General features: G+C 51.4%; 3 protein-coding genes across 3 annotated transcripts; all 3 read left to right on the forward strand.

Moving 5' to 3' along the window:
* Window positions 1–2,145: 2,145 nt before the first annotated feature.
* Window positions 2,146–4,024, forward strand: EV420DRAFT_1634174 (uncharacterized protein; the record flags this gene model as incomplete). The annotated part of the gene is made up of 6 exons (XM_060476280.1): window positions 2,146–2,367; window positions 2,423–2,659; window positions 2,714–3,000; window positions 3,054–3,231; window positions 3,287–3,949; window positions 3,992–4,024. 6 exons carry the CDS (start codon window positions 2,146–2,148, stop codon window positions 4,022–4,024), a joined length of 1,620 nt encoding a protein of 539 aa, XP_060339552.1.
* A 9,748-nt stretch (window positions 4,025–13,772) lies between these two features.
* EV420DRAFT_1634180 (uncharacterized protein) lies at window positions 13,773–14,433 on the forward strand (the record flags this gene model as incomplete). Its single annotated transcript, XM_060476281.1, has 3 exons — window positions 13,773–13,967; window positions 14,023–14,287; window positions 14,348–14,433. 3 exons carry the CDS (start codon window positions 13,773–13,775, stop codon window positions 14,431–14,433), a joined length of 546 nt encoding a protein of 181 aa, XP_060339553.1.
* A 51-nt stretch (window positions 14,434–14,484) lies between these two features.
* On the forward strand, window positions 14,485–14,899 carry EV420DRAFT_1634181 (uncharacterized protein; the record flags this gene model as incomplete). Its single annotated transcript, XM_060476282.1, has 2 exons — window positions 14,485–14,519; window positions 14,569–14,899. The coding sequence occupies 2 exons, from the start codon at window positions 14,485–14,487 to the stop codon at window positions 14,897–14,899; spliced, it is 366 nt and encodes a 121-aa protein (XP_060339554.1).
* Between the last annotated feature and the right edge of the window lie 4,168 nt (window positions 14,900–19,067).

Consider the following 19,067-nt stretch of genomic DNA (forward strand, 5'->3'; position numbering starts at 1 on the left):
GGTAGGGACGGTCCATTGGTGGAGTTGGTCAACAGATTGAGTAGCTTAATACCTGGCATAGAGGAGATTGGGCGACAGGAAGCGGATACAGCAGATGACAGGCAACCCAGACTGGCAAGGCGATTGTTCACTTCAAGCATGGGAATGGCCCAGGCCTTGATTCCTCTCGATCACATGTGGGCATGATGTGACCACCTGGATGCGTGGTCACAAATGTCACAAAGCAGTGATGAGCCTAAACTTCCGTGGCAACGGCAAAAACCAAAACTCTAGAGGAGTTCACGGCAAATGGCGTGTAGGGGCAATAAAGGCTTTGTTGTTGTGCGAGTGTTTCGGTGCACCTCCGTGCGATGAATTCCTCAAGAACGCAAGTATACACTGCGACTTTTCAGTCAGCGAAGTAGTACCCTTAACGATCGAGTACTAGAAAACGTTGGCTGTAAGCCGGGAAGGGTCTCGATAGACGAGAAGGAACAGAATCCGGTATAACTGGGAATACCGGCAAACCGTGAATGAAGTGACGGCAATTAACTGGTAAAAGCCGTGGGCGATGTTGACGGAATTAGAGAAAATGCCGTCAAAGAGAAATACCGTTGGCAAGATAACAAATATCGTGACGGCAATAAACGAAGACTGTAGTCGAGAAACGAGAAACTGGCAGTGAAACGAAGATAAGACAAGCTGGCGATGATATGAGGGGGAACTAGTGATGGCAAAACGATGGCTGGGACTGGGCTGGACTGAAACTGAAACTATACTGAGGTTAACGACGGCAAAATGAAACTGATACTAATCCTGAGTCTACACGGAGACTATCCTATACTGAAACTGATGGCAAGATACCAAATACCATGACTGATGATCCTATACTGAAGCTGTTGACCGAAATTCCATGACAGATGCTGCTGGCGGCAATAACGATCCTAATCTGAGTCCACACGGGGACGTAACGATCCTGAACTGAACTGGGTAAAACGATGGCGACGTAGAAGGTGAAAACTGATGAAAATGATCCTGGCTGGTGAAAGTGAAACGATGCTGGTGGATTAAAAGATAAAAGCGAGTTGTGGACACCGAATTCCATGTATTGGCGCAATATGAGCGTACACCAATACCGTTAGAAGAAAAGCCATGACAGAGAGTATAACTTGGAGTGACTGTGTTGTTATTGTCTATCTCCTAGCGAGTACAAGCGATAACGGTGGTCGATAACGTGGATGATGGCTAGTGTCCAGTAACTTTTGTAGCAACTATTACTTTTCCATGGTGTATACTAGCTTTTATACTACAAGTCCGGAATAATTTTAGAATACTTGACGTGAGTCCTTAGTAAGTCCGTAGTACATAGATTGGTAAGAAATGATACAAAACGTGTGCTCCCAGAGTTCTAAAGTAACAGCACCCATATGGCTTTACCGCATATAGATGAAGTGATTAGCAAGAATGCCACTGATCTCCGGAATTTTGAGCTGCTGTGTTGCTGCGGCAAAGTACATTGAAGCAAGTGTACTGAAGTAGATGCTTGCGGCAATCTCTTGGTGGTATAACAGCCTTAGTAAAGACTGAGGAAAGGTCATGGCATTAGAGCTAATGCCACGGAATTGCTATTTGAGCTGCGGAATTGTGGCTGTGCTGCGGAATCGCGGCTGCGCTAGGCAATCAGATGGGATTCTAAATCCGTGAGATCGACAATCAGGTGCCTGGCAGAATTAATGAAAGAAGACTGGCAGAATTAATGAAAGGGGCACGTAATTGATGTGGGGTACAAGTGGGGAAGGATAATTGGCGGCATTAAGCAATATTGCCGGGATTGAAATAGTAGGTTTGTGTGGTGGCTGAGGAATTAAATATCTGGTAAAATCCACGAATTCTGAGCGTACAGAGCCTGGAGGCTCATCAGTGGTTGTTAGGTGCCTCAGGAAGCACCGTAGAAAAATTTCACTCACCAATTGCAACCTGGCAATGTCAGAACTCCCGCATGTCTGTAAGTCTCCATCATTGAACTATTGTCTTACAATGCAATGCGACGTGGGAGGGACCGTAGCCGTTGACCCGAAGCCGATATATGGAAGCTAGACGCACACTTGTCGCTTCCTGGTGGGCGTCTTGACATATGTCGGCGCCTCTCAATCCTCTTTGCCTGTGATGGCTTACTCCCGGATGATTACTGATTATTGTGGATCAGTGCAACAGGCTGCAGAGTCGAAGCTGTTCCAATCTTTGCCCTTGCATAATCGCACTCGTCTCCTAATGCATCCTTTGTCTGCCTGCCTGGATAAAGAGCAAGACGTGCCAGCTCAAGGGTCAAGTGCCGCCGTCGCGGTGACCACTCCAGCTTCCTGGACTGGCTTTCGGACTCTAATTCAGGTGAGAAACTGATCAAGTAGTATGTTGGGAAACCTGGTTCTTATGGCTGATCCAGGATCTGGCTTGCGCACTACCATCTTATTATCGAAAGGGGATTACCAGACTACCCGAGGCTCATGGGAAAGCCATCATGCACCTGCAACATGCAGAGGCACAAAAGCAGGTCGATCTCATTGAAGCACTCATAACATGGCGACTGGTCAATGAGCTCTTACAGTGTCGGGGCATAGACCATGGGGAGTTTAAGGTTGATTATTCAATTCAGTTCAAGCCGACAGTCAAACTCGTACAGGTAGGGGAAGCACTTCGCCAGACAGTCAGTGACTTACGGTATTACGTGTCGCAGTGGGTCGCACGATTAGCGGATTGGCTGGTTGTGTTGTTGCAAGCCACCACTGCCCAGGAAAGCACAACGGCGACACTCAAGCCCCTGCTTCTGAACAGCTTGACCAACCTTTCGACCGAACAACAGCAGCTCTGGGTGGATTTGCAAGCTATATGGTCTTGGAATCGGAGTGGGCACATGAGTTACTGGCAGAAACTCCTTCACCTCATGGAAGGGGTAGCATGGCAAATTCATTGGATCCGACGAACCCATGGTGACCCAGTAGAGTATGTGAACAAATTGCGATCGTGAGTCCACTGTTCTCGTGCCCCGTTCATGCTGATTGGCCCACTTGACCTAGCTTCACGATTCAAAATGGGATGAACGATATCTGGGAACAAGTCGAGGCGAGTTTGAACACGTCTGGCCCCAGGAGTAAAGACTCGATGGCCGCTTTGTTGAACTGTGCCACTATTTCACTGCTCATACTATTCAAGTGGTCGTGGGATGCAGCCCTCCTGCCCATTCAGTGCTTGATGGTATGGATCTCTTCTTCGATTTTGTGGGCCAGACTGATGCATGTGTTCCGTTCAGTACTCCAGTTTGGTTGATGATCGAGACAAGCCCCCAGTACTCCATAACGTTGAGCACGGATTTTGGTCCTTGTTGTTGGCGGTTTCTGAGGGATCGGTGTCTGCCGAGAGCAGGCTTATTCTCTTTCTCAAATTGTATAGGTCAGAAATACAGGCAGCCGTGCAGCCTAACCATTTGAGGCCCTGGTTTGAAGCTGATGTTCGATTGAAACCACCCAAAGGCGGGCAAGGCTCCTCCATCGAGACCACCTCAGAAACCCCTCAAGAGGAGGACAAGAACGCTATCGCCGTTGCACCCATTGGTGAGGAGGACAAACCTGAAGTATCGTCGCAGCAATCTTCACCAACCTCTGTAGTAGCGGCGATCGATTTTGGAGACGACACTCAAGAAGACCCAGCTGCTGAGAACCTGGCCGCAGTAGCCGGACTTCGACCCAGGAGGCAGAAACCGACAGAGACACTGTTACCGTCGCATGACGAGGATGGCGACGTGCAGCTCCCAGGAGAGAAGCCGAAGAAAAAAAAGAGTAGGAGGAACTGGAAGAAGACGAAGAGCAAGCCCATGATCAGTGAGGACGAGTCAGAGGCATCCGCTGTGCCAGTCCCTCGGAAAATCCACGAGCTAAACAGCCAATCCAACCCCAGTGAGAGCGAAGGCACATATGTCTGTATACACAAGTGTTAGCCACTAACTCTATCGACTTAGATCGTGCTAGGATCGCTACTCGCACTTTGGTAGATGATACTCTAGCAAGTCAAAGGCGATGAAAGTCGATGGGACAGATAGTCACGAAGAACGGAGTTCGATGTTAGGTGAATTAAACCTTAGCCGAAGCTGGGGTTTGGACCAGCTGAGGCTCTACTTAAATACACGTTGGTAAACTAAAAATAGTACTGTGAGAATGCGTCCATCATGATCGCAAACGAGTAATCAGGCTGAGTAATACGAAGAAAAAGGAAAAGAGATGAATAAACCATAACATTACCCCCTCCTTAAGACTCATTCGTCCCGAATGAGAATGTGTCCCCTTCCTTCCACATGAGCAAGCAAGAGGGTCTCCCTTCTGCTTTAAAACAGTTTAGCATTGGGTCCGCTGGGCCTCGAGTACTGCCGTCGGCCTCATCCCTAGCTTCACCTGGATCCTGGTACCTGTGGATATCCAGGACCACCTTGCGCCGGTTAGGCCTCTTGCTGTCTGTCGGGACTCCCTGTCCCTAAGGGTTCATTGCTCAAAACTGAGCGGTGGCAATCCCCTTCTACACCATAAATAAGTTTCTATGACTCGTTCGTCCCGAATGAGTCCCCAGCTTCCCATTCTTCCTCGTCCGAGGTTGATAATGAGGGCTCGTCGTCCCCCTCAGATGAGTTATTGGACCCCGTTGGAATGGATTCGAATGATCCTACATCAGAAAGGCGGTCGTCATCCCAGTTTTCGGTTACTCGTTGAAGTAGACCAACGTCCGAGTCATTGTCTGTCGGAGGGTCAAATAGGATGGGGGGATTGACGTAAGGACGTTGTTCCCATCATGACGCTTCAATTTCTATCTTGCGGCGTTTTAAGTACGAATCACGCACTCGTGGATCGTCAAATCTGGGGCCTTCGTGCGGCTCTGGTCGAGGAAGTCGAGGTGGTTCATGATTTTCATCTGGGTGATCTCTCACATATTTGGCATTTCTTTCTTGAAGGGCTCTATCCATGGATTCAGAGATATCCTTTACTAATCGCTGGAATGATGCCGTGACGGAGACTGGGCCATATTCTCGTCCGGCGTCTGACACCGCTGCCTCTCCTACTACGTTAATTTCTTCAGAGTGTGCCGCGGCCGAGCATTGGGACGAGTAAACGGTCTCGATATCGGTGATGCAAGGGGTGTCTGGATCATGGTACTTTGCCAGATCGTTGAGCGGGATTTTAGTGTCTCTTCCCATGGTTTTTCCCTTGTTATTCACTTTCCATAGAATCTTTTGGATGCATGCTTCGTAGTCGTTTACGAGTTCCTCGGCGTTGGCCAGGTTTGAGCGTTTAACCCACGAGTTTTCCTCCGTTGGATACCCCTTCCATTTTACCAAGTACTCGGTAATGGTACGGCGAGTTTGTCCACGGCCAACGACACGGTCCCTTTCTTCTACAATTTCCTCGATCTCGTATTCCTCTTCATCATCGATTAGCTCCGGAGGTGGTCGCTCAGGGCGCGGTTGGTTTGGGAATTCTGGGGCATGGTAAGGAGTGAGTAGGGACTCGTTGAATCGATTATGGATCCGCCATTTCATCGGGAGTTTCAGCTCATAGGCTGAGGCTCCTTTCTTTGCTATAATGGTGAACGGGCCTACTCGTCTATCTCCCAACTTCTTGGTTGGACGGGGAAGGTTCAAGTGGGTGGAATCCAGCCAGACTTTGTCACCGGCCTGATATTCTACTGCTTTTCCCTTGTGTTTGTCGTAGTTCCTCTTCATGGATTTGGCCACGCGCTCCAGCGATTCTTTCGCCTTTTCTTGTACCTCTTGAATTCCCTGGACCAATTTGGATGCCGCGGGTACCGCATCCTGATGCTGGGCAGTTTTGATAACCTGTCCGTCGCATCCAAAAACTACTTTGTACGGTGAAAAACCTGTTGCAGAGTGTTTTCGATTATTGTGAGTGAACGCTGCAAGCGGTAACCACTCGCTCCAATCGTCTTGTCGATAACTAACGAACATTTTGAGGTACTTTTCTATTTCTTGGTTGACCCGCTCCGTTTGGCCGTCTGTCTGAGGGTGATAGGCTGTCGAGGGGTTCCCCGTCACCTGAATGAGCGCATAGAATTCCTTCATGAACTTCGATACAAAAACGGCTCCCCTGTCCGAGATGACCTTCTCCGGCATCACACCGTATGGTACATAGATGTAGTCCCGTAAGATTTTGGCGAAGCCTAGGGACGACAGCTTCTCGGTGCATGCAATGGGGATGATAGTTTTAGAGAACCTATCGACCAGGACGAGAATGGAATTGTTTCCTTTCGAATCGGGGAGCTTTGTGATCATGTCCACCGAGATGTGCGTCCATGGTCGATTCGGGACCTCGTTCGGGTGGAGGGGTGACCTCTTGGGGCGACGATCCACCTTCGTTCATTGGCAGACTTCACACCCTTTTACATAGGCTTCCACTTCCGAACGCATTCGAGGCCACCAATAGTCTCATAGAACGAGCTCTTTCGTCTTTTCTATCCCTGGATGTCCTGCGGTTGCGTGATCATGTTGCAGGGCTATGATTTCGCCTCGTAGCTGCCGATCTCTGGGTACATAGATGCGACCGTCATACCATAGCAATTCTTGGTCTCGGGAGACCCCCTTTTCGTGGTTAAGGGAGTCGGAAATGCCTCGATCCCATTTTCATGGATCGTGCGTGGCTAGTTTGATCTTCTCATGCAGATCCTCCACGGTGGGCATGATAAGGGCACGGAAGTGGGTCGGCTTCAGGATGGTTACGCTCTGATTGTCGTCCTTCCCCTGATCGTGATCCGCTCGTCTCGATAGTAAATCGGCTTTACGATTTTGCGCTCCTGGTTTATGATGTAGGGTGAACTGGTATTCAGCCAGTTCGGTCACCCAGCGAGCCTGTCGTCGGTTGAGCTTCTGAGGCTTCCGGAAATATTGAAGATTGGAGTGATCCGTCCAAATCTCAAAGTCTTCTCGAGCGCCCATGAGATACTGTCGCCACTCTTCTAATGCGATCATGATGGCAAGGAGCTCCTTGTCGTAGATCTCGTAGTTGCGTTTGGTGGCCGACAGCGCTTTAGAGAGGAAAGCCACCGGTTGCCACTTCTCTTCTTGCCATTGGGACAATACTGCTCCTATTGCCCCCTCACTGGAGTCCGCCTCCACTCGGAATTTCCCTTCGTCAAGCGGGATGGTTAGGACCACATCCTCACGGAACAGCTCCTTGATCTTTTCAAACGCCCTTTTCTCGACCTCCCCCCATTTCCAGTCCGTCTTCCCTGTGAGGGCAGTGAGGGGTTTAACGTGCTTGCTGTAGTCACGGATGAACCTTCGGTAAAAGTTGCAGAACCCTAGGAAGGACTGGAGTTCCTGCTTCTTCGATGGAGCAGGCCAGTCCAAGAGGCCAGCAATTTTTACAGGATCCATGCGAATTTTTCCCTCGCTGATGAGCACCCCTAAGTACTCCATTTCTTCCACTTCGAATTCGCACTTTTCAGCCTTGAGGAATAGTTTGTTCTGGCGAAGAATTCGGAGTACCTCGCGCACTATGCGCCTATGATCCTTCTTGTCTTTTGATGCGATGAGGATGTCGTCGAGGTAGACCGACACTTCCCCTGCGGTGATGAGGTCTTTGAAGATATCATTCATCATCCATTGAAAGGTTGCCGGCGAGTTTGTGAGTCCAAAGAACATTACCAATGGTTCGTAGAGACCGCGGTTGGTTCGGAAAGCGGCTTTCCACTCGTCCCCTTGTTTTATCCTGACGTTGTTGTACCCCCACCGTACGTCTAGCTTGGTGAAGTACTTGGCCTTCTTCAGCCGGTCCATGAGCTCTCCAATGAGTGGTAACGGGTATCGATTCTTAATAGTCATCTCATTGAGCTTGCGGTAGTCTTGAACCGGGCAGAGCTTGCCGTCTTTTTTCTTAACGAAGAAAAACGGAGACGCCATCGGGGATTTGGAGGCTTGAATGCGTCCGGTAGACAGGTTTTCGTCCAGAAACCTATCCAACTCCTCCTGTTCCGTGGGATTGAGAGGGTAGACTTTGCAGTCTAGGTTGGTGTTCGAGTTAGGGATTAACTCGATAGCATGGTCCCACGGTTTTCGTGGGGGTAACTCGTCGAAATTCTCCTTGGCGAATACGTCCTCGAAGTCCCGATATTCAGCCGGTACTATCTCCTCAAAGGATTTCGTTTCCTTGCGAGCGTTGGCCTGGGCGGCTAGTTCATTAGCCTTAGTACCCATGGCTCGCACGTGAAACGCTTCTTCAAAATCGATCACCAGGATAGTGTCCCCTTCCTCGTACTCATCCCATCAGGAGGAAGGATCCGTGTCCGGGAGAGAGAAAGGTATTTTTTGGCAAGTGCAGTGGGCTAGAGTGACCGCCCCAGTGTCCCAGTCAATCAACGGGTTATGCCTCTGTAACCAATCATGTCCGAGGAAGAGGGGGGTGGAGCCTAGATCCACTACGGCTAGTTCGATCTGTTCCACGTGGTCTCTGATGCGAAGCCGTACTTTGGCATATTCAGTGATGTCACCGCCTTTGTTCCTGGTACCATCAGCGTTATAGACCGGGACGGGGCAGGCCGCCTTTTTGAGGTTTAGAGCGTGATTCCGGGCCCAGGCTCAGTCTATGGAGCTACCGGTGGCTCCACTGTCCACTAGCGCTTTTACGGAGTGTACCTCTCGGGTGTCCAGGGTTTCCAGCTGCACGGTAATTGATACATTGCGTCCTTTCCTCCCTCGTATGTACATGGGGGGTTTTGTAAGATCCTCCATCCACTCCCATCTGTCCCTTGCTTCAGCGGCGGTCTCAGGCTGTTCCTTGAGCGCCTCCCACAACTCGATCATTACTTCTCCTTTTCGTCGAGGGTGTACCCATCGGTTGAGGGTAGCGAAAGCGGTCGACTCGTCGGTAGCGAGTCGCAGCGCCCTCCGGGTCCAGTGCCGCCCGAAAGGTTCGTAGTAGGTATCTGGAACGGGTTTTCGCACCTCAAGTCGTGATCCTGGGTCAGGGGTCACAGAAGACTTCCCTTTGGGCGCGCCAGTCGGAATGTCGGACCGTAGATGGGCCTCTTCGTCTTCTACTTCTTCTAGCAAAACTTGAGGTTTCTTGACTCGAGGTGGCAGTTGGTCACCGGGCCGGTCGTTAAGGCCCCTCGGCGGCACTTGGTCACCTTCCGACGAGTTGGTGGAGGAGGGCTCACTGCCCTGTGTTCGGCCCTGGCCAAGGGCGCTTGTGCGCGGCGTTGTAACCTCCACCAAAATCCGGTACTTATCCTCATTCCTAACGCCGGTGGTACTCTCGGAAACTCGAGGTAGACGCACACATATTGGCTCCTCGAGGGGGTCAGCATCGTTTGCGGATGAGGCCACTACTAAATGTAGGTGGTCCCCTCGATTCCCAGCCTCAGCTGCTTTTCTGCCACTGACGGGAGGAACAACCTGAAGGGAAGGCCCGTCCGTCGGAGTCGTCGGCCGATTCTCCCTACCGGGGCGACGACCACCACGTCTGGCGTCCATCTTGTCCTGACCTGAGGTGCTCGCTGGGTTCTCCAGAACTTTCCCCATTCGGTCAGGCGGGGGTGTCAGAGGTGGACCAGCCCCTAGGGGTTCATTGTCCATTGCTGACTGCGTAGGACGGCGGAAATCCCCTCCTATGCCTTGGGCGGTTGGCGATTTGTCATTCTTAATTTCTTCTACTGGTAACGCGGCGAAAAAATTGGTATATTGATCATACGGGGTACCTACATACGTAGTATAAGTCCGACTAGTAGTACATGAGCGCGCACCAGATGAAACTAAGTCCTTAGCCGACGCCGTCGAATCGCTTATTTCGACGCCGGCTCGTCTTTTGACGACTTCTCCTCCTTCACCTCTTCGACTTTCGTACTTTCTCCTAACTCTTCCTTCTTGGCTTCAGCGAGCAATTGGCGGAGACGAGCGACGTTGGGCTTCTTCTTGCGAGGGGGGAGCTTGACGGGAAGCCACTTGGACTTATCCGTTGGGCATTTATGGTCGCGGCTCCATCCGGTGTTCCCACACTTGAAGCACCGCTTGTCGGACCGGAGCTTATCGATCTCCATCGGCTGACCCATGCCCCCATACGTAGTCCCCGTGGCGTCCTTCTTGTCGCCGCTAGGGCCGCTTCCCTTCGATTGATTTTGATTGCCTCGACCCAAACCGCCTTGGTTCGGGGAGGTCTTACTAGCGAGGCCCTGCGCCACGTTGTATCTGTAGTTGGCGTCGATCCTCAGGACTCGCGCCTTCCACTGTGCGTAGGTTGTGGGGCACTTGTTGTCCCCATGCATAACCGTCTTGCGCACCGTCGGCCTAATTGCCGCCTCCACGGCTTCAAACATCTGCTTCTCGTCATTGAATTCTCCGCACTTATGGGCCAGTCTCTCGAACTTGGCGAAGAACTCGACTGCGGATTTGAACTCCGACTGTCGGACCTTCCTCCATTCTGCCTTCCAGATTGCGAGCTCCGCTACTTCTCGGAATTCTACCGAGAGGTCATGGGAGAACTCGGCCCACGTGGGGAATCTCCAATGCCCCTGGTCATCCTGATATCGATAATATTGGTCGCCCCACCAGTCCTTCACTTTCTCCCATAGATACCCTTGCGCGAAGGTGATGCGATATGGATTCTGGCCCTGGTCGTTCATGGTGAAATGTAGCGGGAAAACCTGGAAGTACATTTCACAATGGTGAAGGAACCGATTGATGTCGGTAGCTTCCCCGGTGAAATACTCGGGCTGCGTGATTAACTTGGGTTTCACGTCATTCCAGGGGTTCCCGTCCTTCCCTGCCACTAGCGTCCATGGTGGTATAGGGTCCGGAGGTGACGGTGCCCGGGGAGGTACTGGAGGGTTCGGCGGTCGCGGTAGTGACCGTAGTCGATAGTTCTCTCCAGGCGGAGGGTAATCGCCCAGGTATGCTGGTCGACGCGGGGGCTGCGACGGTGGTTGGGGCGGGACAGTGGACTGCTTGCCCTTGTCCGAGGGCCCCGTGCCCGGGTCGTCCATATCGTCGTCGTCGGGGCCTGCACCCGCCCAGAACTCTTCGGTTTCGAGCGGGTGGGGCATTGGTTGCGGCTGTCGATAGGCCGCACATTCCTGCTTTGGTTGGTCGGGGTTTGCCAGGTTCCATACCAAAGCAGCCCGATGCCAGGTTTCCACCTCCAAGATGTTCTTCGCGAGGTAAACATCTCCTAACTGTTTCGCGTCACGGTAGTCCTCTCCCGCTTCCGTCAGAAGCCACTGGGAGTCCTTCTCCATGTCCTCCATCATGATTTTGTACAGTCCATGCCATGGTAAGATATTAAAAATTGTTGGCCGGGGGTGTAGGGGGTGGACCAGGAGGTTTCGGACCGCTGTCATCACCTCCACCTTGAGGGCGCTGTTTGGGGGTCGACTCGGCATCCTTAGCCTCCTTCCTCTCTCGGGTGAGTCTGTCGAGCTCCTTGTTCCGCCTCCATCTCCCGATGTCGGAATCCTCGTCGCTGATCTCTGCCTGGTAGGCGTTCCAGGCTCTCCCCCTGGCCTCGAGATCAGTGCCTGCTCTTCGAGCGGCCCCGGAGTAGCGAACGGCGGCAGCTCGGATTCGATTCCTGACCTCGGCGTCGGTGGCATCGGGCTCGAGGGGTAAGTCCCACCAGCCGTTGGGTCCCTGGAGTGCGTCCTCTTTGGCACGTCGGATGCATGCATCATGCGCTCTGCCTCGCTCCATTCGGGCCTCGACTTCTGGGGCAAGCCGGGCATCTCGAGTGAGTCCGAGGGACTCGACGTACGTGTGATAGAGGAGGGGCCATGGACGCTGAGAGGCCGGTATGGGATCGGCGAAGGCTCTCGACGCGACGGATGGTTCCCAATTGGAGACTCTGGCGAGTTGCTCGGAAACGGTAATTGTTCCAAGTTCCTCAGCATCGTAGTCTGGGAACTCGCTCCAAAGCTCCCCACTCGTCGGCTCGTGCGGGGGGACGGGGGGAGTGATCGTTGCGGCCTCGGAGCTTTCAGAGACCTGGTCGGACTCTCTTCCGGGCGGGACTCCGGCCACAGTAACCGCTTCCCTGTTGTCGGCGTAGACCCAACCGGTTTGTGGGTGCCAGCCAACCGGCTCTCCCCTATCGGTTGGCCAGGAGCTTGGAACAGACTGTGAGTGAGCTGTACTGGTGGTAGCCACGGAGGCTCCGAGCTCAAGCTCTCCGGAATCACTGTCGTAGTCGTCCTCCTGGGCGACCCTGTATCTCCTACTCTCACTCTTCCAGACGGCATCTGTCCACCTAGTTCCTGTCCTGCCGCTGTAACTGTCTCCGGTATCGGTTGCATCTTCTTCCGTGTTCAGGTAGATGTCGTTGAGGAGGTCATCGAGTCTTGTCCTCTCCCACTCTGAGAGGTCGTCCCCTTCGTACTCGGTATCAGAGCCTTCTTCGCCCGTGACCAGATGCCTGGTGTCTTGTCCTCGGGCTCCATCGGTGCTTGACTCGCCCTGGACTGGAGACTGATCGAAGAGGCCTGGTACGGGTGAGTCTCCTCTGTCGAGGAATACCCCCCGGGTATCGGTGATGTCGATTGAGTCGACTGACTTGTTGGTAGCGCTTCTGTAGGAGTCGGTGCTCGACTCTGAGGATCGCGAGCTGGGTCGCGACGATGTGTAGAGGGATCCTCCAGGTTCCCCGGAGGCGGCGGATTCGACATCTTGTATTGTCTGTTGAGATGCCGCAGGAATATGAATTACCGGCGGAGGATACGCTGGGGTGCTGGGAACGTAATGGAACGGGAGTTGTGCGCGGACTCGCCTCTGTCGTTGAAAACAGCGGTGTAGTCGGTACAAAATAAGTGACAAGAAAAAGAGAATAAAAGTTGCGAAGACGGCGGGAATGGAGTCGGACCAGGGCATCCGTAAGTGGATCTATCCTTGGTGTAAGTCGACGATTGACCATGCAAGCTGATAGACAGCGAGTATGGTGAGGACGATGAGGATCGCGATGATCAGGCTGAGGTCGGTCTCGTAGTTGGAGCCGTTCATCAACAAGATTTCACAATCTTCGGAAGTGCTCGTTATTATTAACAACAAGATTGTTAATAAAGAGGCGAGCTGAAGAGCGAGAATGAAGGGTTTCGTGTTTTTAATGATGGCGTAGGAATCCGACCCAAAGCAGCAGGAATAGTCCTGCAAACAGTGGAGACGGGATGTATACGCAGGCGAGGAATACTCGGAGGATGGTTACAATAACCAGTCCGAGTGGGTCGTTAAGAAGGAATCGTAGCACGGAAAGTGCGACGACGATTAAGAGAATGATCGGGAGTATGTTGGGCAACGGTGAGTCGTTGGGCAACTAAGGATGAGCTTCGGCTAAATGTTAGCCACTAACTCTATCGACTTAGATCGTGCTAGGATCGCTACTCGCACTTCGGTAGACGATACTCTAGCAAGTCAAAGGCGATGAAAGTCGATGGGACAGATAGTCACGAAGAACGGAGTTCGATGTTAGGTGAATTAAACCTTAGCCGAAGCTGGGGTTTGGACCAGCTGAGGCTCTACTTAAATACATGTTGGTAAACTAAAAATAGTACTGTGAGAATGCGTCCGTCATGATCGCAAACGAGTAATCAGGCTGAGTAATACGAAGAAAAAAGAAAAGAGATGAATAAACCGTAACAACAAGCCACCTCGTCTCCGGCTGACAAAGGCAGAACTGGCCAAGCACGCTGAGAAGGTCAATGATGATGAGGACGTCGTCTGGAGGACAAGCTATTTAGAGGTCAACTCAACAAGAGGGCCTGTAATGGGGTCTGTACCACGCCCTAAGCATACTTGGCGTCCTCAAGTCCATGTAAGCCCACCAGCTTCACACCACCCAAGGTCACCCAGCATTGATCGTGAATACATTGAAAGGGCTGAAGCACCGGTATACATCAAAGTTTACAGTCCTACCACTGAGTGCTGGGAGAAATTTAGTGTTGATTGCCTGAAGGCATCGGTATGACGTTTCCATTGGCTCATTACTGGTAGGCACTCACCTCTCAATCACGCAGGACCCCTTTGATCGCGATATTATAAAATCTCTGCTTGCCTGTAGAATGGACTCACCCGGCAAACATCCCCCTCCCTGGGTCAATCGCACGGACGGGTCGTCACAAATTGCCCACATGTGGTACTCCAGTGATTTAAACATTCAGCCTTATTTTCGTGAGAGGAGTGTCCTGGTGACTGGGGTGCCCACCGACAGGCGCAATTGGGGATGGAACGCCTGCACCGCATGGGAGCTGGGGGACTTGGATACGGAGATTCCTGTGCACGGTGCGTTTCGCAGTCAACTGGTTCATCATCAAGCATACCTGATACCGGTGTCTGGAACAGAGCCCGTACGGCGTGTAACTGATGCCACCCCTGATTCTGTGTTGCCGACCGTGGAGATCTCTTCTACCCTTCGAATGGTCCTCTGAGAGGGTTCAAAAGGATGCACTGGGAGAGTGCTGAACGCGCTTACCCTGCCAATGCCTGATACCACATTGCAGAGCCCATTCTTTCAGTAGGTTACTGTTGTATGATCTTATGACCCAGCCTGACCCAATTTACAGTCAGGCCGCCTCACATTTGGAGGCGTGTAAAGTCACCCGGTCGATAGGGACTGATCTCCTTGCCGCTCCGTTCCCCGCTGCTGCTCTGTCTTGGGGACTGGCTACTGTAGCCGGTGCAGTGACTCCCCCTCACACTGACTATGGAGGATCGGCTGTGAAAATACACTGTCTGGTCGGTAGGAAACTCTGGTTTATAATCCGGAAGAGGGATGAGCCTAGCAAAGCCATGAGTTGGGATACGTTCATTCATGACTTCCAGGCTGATAGCAAGGTCGACCCAAATGTGTATGAATGTGAAGTGATAATTGTCGAGCCAGGCTCTCTTTGGTGAGTGCGTTTGACTGGGCTTCCACCATGCGCCCCATGACAATTCCATCACAATCTCATCCAATGACATTCAAACCAGGTTTCAATGTCCAAACACTTTACATGCTGTTGTTACGGAGTCAAACTGCCTAGTGTTCAGGCAACATTTCTTTCCATCATCAGGTATATGTTTGGTCGTCATGGGTTGGATTCACACGACGTTCTTGTGCTTTGCCATCACCAACGTAGAACACCGGGACATGAGGGTGTTGTTACTATGCCTGATGGTGTACTGGAAAAAGGTCATCACTGATGGCGAGGACGTTGAAGGTAGATCGACAGCAGGAGGCCCATCTCTTTTGGGAACTGCCGTTTCGAGTGGTTTCGGTAAACGGTGAGTAGCTGTAACGAAAATTGGAGCAGTTGGCTAACGTGGCTTGCAGAGATCCCTGAAGAAATATCCATCCTCACCTATGCCGAATTCGCGTGGCAGTCCGCCCCTGAATCTGATCTCTCATCCTTAAGCGACTTGTCGGGGGATGACGCAGGAGGCCCTTCTCAGATTGGTCCTTCTCTGATTCTTGTCAGTCCACGGGGGAAGAAAGCTTTGTGCAAGAGTAGGGGATATAAGTCTTCACCTGGAAGTAGCAAGGACAGTGATGAATCAAAGGATGAAGCACTTGGAAGTAGCGACAGTGATGAGTCATTTACATCCAAGCAAAGCGGTGCGCGCCGGAGGAGACGTCGTGCATCTTCGCTCGGTAGCAGCGATGACACGGACCAGGAAGATTCGGAAGAAGATGCGCTCCGCAGTGACAGTGATGAGGACGACAATTCTAGAGTCCTGATCACTCATGGCACAGATGACATGGACAGTGATCAATCAGATGATGATGGACTTCAAGGATTTAGTGATGAGGACAGTGTATCGAAGGACGCGCTCACTCATGGCATGGCAGACATGGACGAGGAATTGGATGCTGACGATCCTGACCCTGACAAAGCAACCAGAGTGAATGATGCAGAGATGGCAAGTGTTGAAGAGTCCCGGAATTCGTTGTCCCCAGGTGCGCTTTTTGACCAGGAATGGGCACAATTTGAAGAGGAGCAAGCCTTTCGAGCACAGAATTGTCGAGAGAACATTACAGTGCCCATTCTTGATGCCACTCCAGAAGATATTGATTGGCCAACTGAAGACCTGAGCAGGTCAGTGCCTCCTGAACTCGGTCCCCAGTCTGTACCTGGTCATCAGCCGCCTGCCGTTCCCTCAGCGCCGTCGCCAGGAGCAGGATCTTCGCTTGAGCCGATGGTCGATATGGTGCTGGACCTCCCATCATCAAGCTCATTTCCTCTGCCGCCCCTACCTCTGAAACGTGGTTTGGAACATGACAACCCAACGGAAGCATTGGACTTCAAACAGCACAAGAGCGACATGGTAGCGGATATTCCCGATCTGAAAGATCTTATCGAATCCACCAGTCAAAGTCTCGCCGGATTGACGGGACATCCTTTGCCTTCTGACCTGGTCAAAAACATAGTCGACACAGTGGACCAGTTGCACTCGAAAGGAGGGTCAACCCCAGTCCTCCCCGACAATCAAGAAGTTCTCGACTTAAGCGAGCAGGAACCAGACATGGAAATAGAATCTGAACCGGAGTCTCCCGAGGCCATCTCACAGTGGCGAGACGAGATTAAACAGGCCTTGCAGGCCTACTTAGAGAACCATCAGCCCGTACATCCCCTTCTAACAGATGTCCAAGGTGTCACAGATCCTTCTGATTTGTACCAGGTTCATGACCAAGATTTTCCTTTGCATTGGTAGGATGATTAAATTCGTTTAGTGTGTCTCCAATGTCATTGACATCAACGACACATCAGGATGGCGCTTCTTGAGTGCCAGACCCATGCTGAGTGCGGATAGCCTGAGACGCCTGCTAAAGGTGAAAGGGTCATGGCTCAACGATGACCTGGTCAGCGTTACTCTGCATCTACTGTGCCAAGAATATCCGTCTTGGGGAACAGCAGACTCCCTGGTCGTGACTTCGAAGAAAGCAGTGCCACAGGGATTAAGAGCCTTGTTGAAGGTACGAGCAGCTTTTCCTTAGTGACCTGATTATCACGAGTCCACAGGAACATACGGAATTCAGCAAGTTAAATTTTGCTCTCCCAGTCCACCATGACAAGCATTGGCTGCTTTTCCACTTGGATTTCGCCAGCCGGAGTGTGACCTGCTACAATAGTTTGAATACCGATAAAGGTGTTCTTGAAGCCATCTATTCCGTAAGCCATCTCCAAATAAATGTCCTAGCGCCATTTTCACTTGACGTTGGACCACCCCACAGAGCTTTTGGTCGTCTTTCAAGTTGGTGGTTCCAGATCCTGACAATACATTCCATTTTGAGATAGCCAAGGTCAGTCTCACTTTCCAAAAACCAGGGAGGCTCTACCCATACTCATAATGTACAGGGAATCCCACGGCAGCAGGATTCCATCAGTTGCGGAGTTTACATTATTGCCTTTGCCTGGCATTTAATGCGCTATGGAGCTCCTCCGTCCTCCCGTGATGGAATGTTTTCTTCAGCAGGGTTCGCAAACTGTTACAGATTAGACATTTTATACTTTCTAGCACAGATGTTTTCCAGGGACTGTGAGAGCGTACTTTTGTAGTTACGATGAATCCAATGAATGTGTCACACTATTTGTGACAAACCATACACTTGTGACATATGGCGATACAGTTCTATTATCGGCAACCAAGCCATCCTTGGAGCTCCTGTATCGCCTATTTTCTTTCCTACCACACAAAAAAATGGCCTCAAGTCAAGAAACTGACTTCATCCCTCCTCCACTGACCTCTTCAACCAGATCTGGCCATCAACGGCAGCTGCCTGCATGTTTGAGACAACCAGGTACATGGCTCATTATCCTCCACTGTATACATATTGACAAGTCCACAGGTGATCCGCCCTTGGTTCCTCGGCCACCTTCGCCTATAGTCATTGAGGGAAGTCCACAAATGAGGAACAGGAACAGGAGGAACACGGGCGAGGAGGCAGGACAGGTTGATTTCCTGGATCAACTGTCATGCCGGGGCACAACTGGTATGGCGGCCATGACACGCTTGCACCGAAACTGACACTGGTACTTTATCAGACCTGTTTAGTGCAAGAGTCAGTGGTGGACGTGTACCAACCTCCAGGGAAGAACAATCGTTAACGACTTTATCGGACTTGTTTCGTGCGAGATTCACTGGTGGGAGCAGTGAACAAAGCCTTGGGGATCACCAGGGTTCGGAAGGTGCAACAGGGAGAGGTAAGGCACCTGCTTTCTGCTTGATGTGACCTTCTGACGCACTTGATAGATAACAGAGGCCCTGAAGACCTAGACGATGAAGAATCTCCAACGCAAAGGAATGATATTAGCGGACATCCTGATTCACCCAATGAAGTGAATGATGTTGACTTGGCGTCGGGCATGAGCCCGAATGACGGTTCGTACTTGTACACAATTGCCTTCAAACCCATCCTGATGGGCTCATTTCTCAGATGATCCAGATCAGTTGGAGAGAGATCTATATCCTGGTCCTGATGAAGAAGCTCCAGCAGAAACTGCTCAGAACAGTGAGTGGCAGAAATTGTTGTTTTCGTCTCCTCCATGAAAAAATTGGAAAGGTGCGAACATTGTGCCTGCCAGTCAGCTTGCTGCTCAACAGCGGAACTGGGAATGATATTCTGTCCGTGAAGAGGACATGTTGCATCCTGGGGCAGACGGCGAACATAGGGATGGAGAAACAGGTAAGTATTCAAGTCTCAGTCTCCAGTCTGACAAAAATTACAATACGACAAGGTGTCCCGCCTCGCGATACGTCCGGTGGCAATGGGCCTGTCAATGATGAATTTCGTAAAGAGGACAATCTGGAAGAGGGCAACCCTGCGCTGGTCGTAAAGTCCGACCATTTTCACTTTCATTTATGCTCTTCTGAACCCAGATTGCAGGCATCCAGTCAACCTGTTCATTTGTATGGAGAACTTGGAAGGAACTGATTGTGCCCAAGTGGAATATAATGTAGGCATGCTGGAGGGATTAGTGGGTAAGTCAACCTCACTATGTCATTTGCACTGTTAATGGTGAATACCTATGTTGCAGGTGAAGCTCTAGGTGCCTTGTTGAGAGGAGGAGGAAGGATGGGACGT

This window comes from Desarmillaria tabescens, assembly GCF_030435595.1.
Source record: "Desarmillaria tabescens strain CCBAS 213 chromosome Unknown EV420scaffold_1, whole genome shotgun sequence".
NCBI classification, from domain to species: Eukaryota; Fungi; Basidiomycota; class Agaricomycetes; order Agaricales; family Physalacriaceae; genus Desarmillaria; species Desarmillaria tabescens.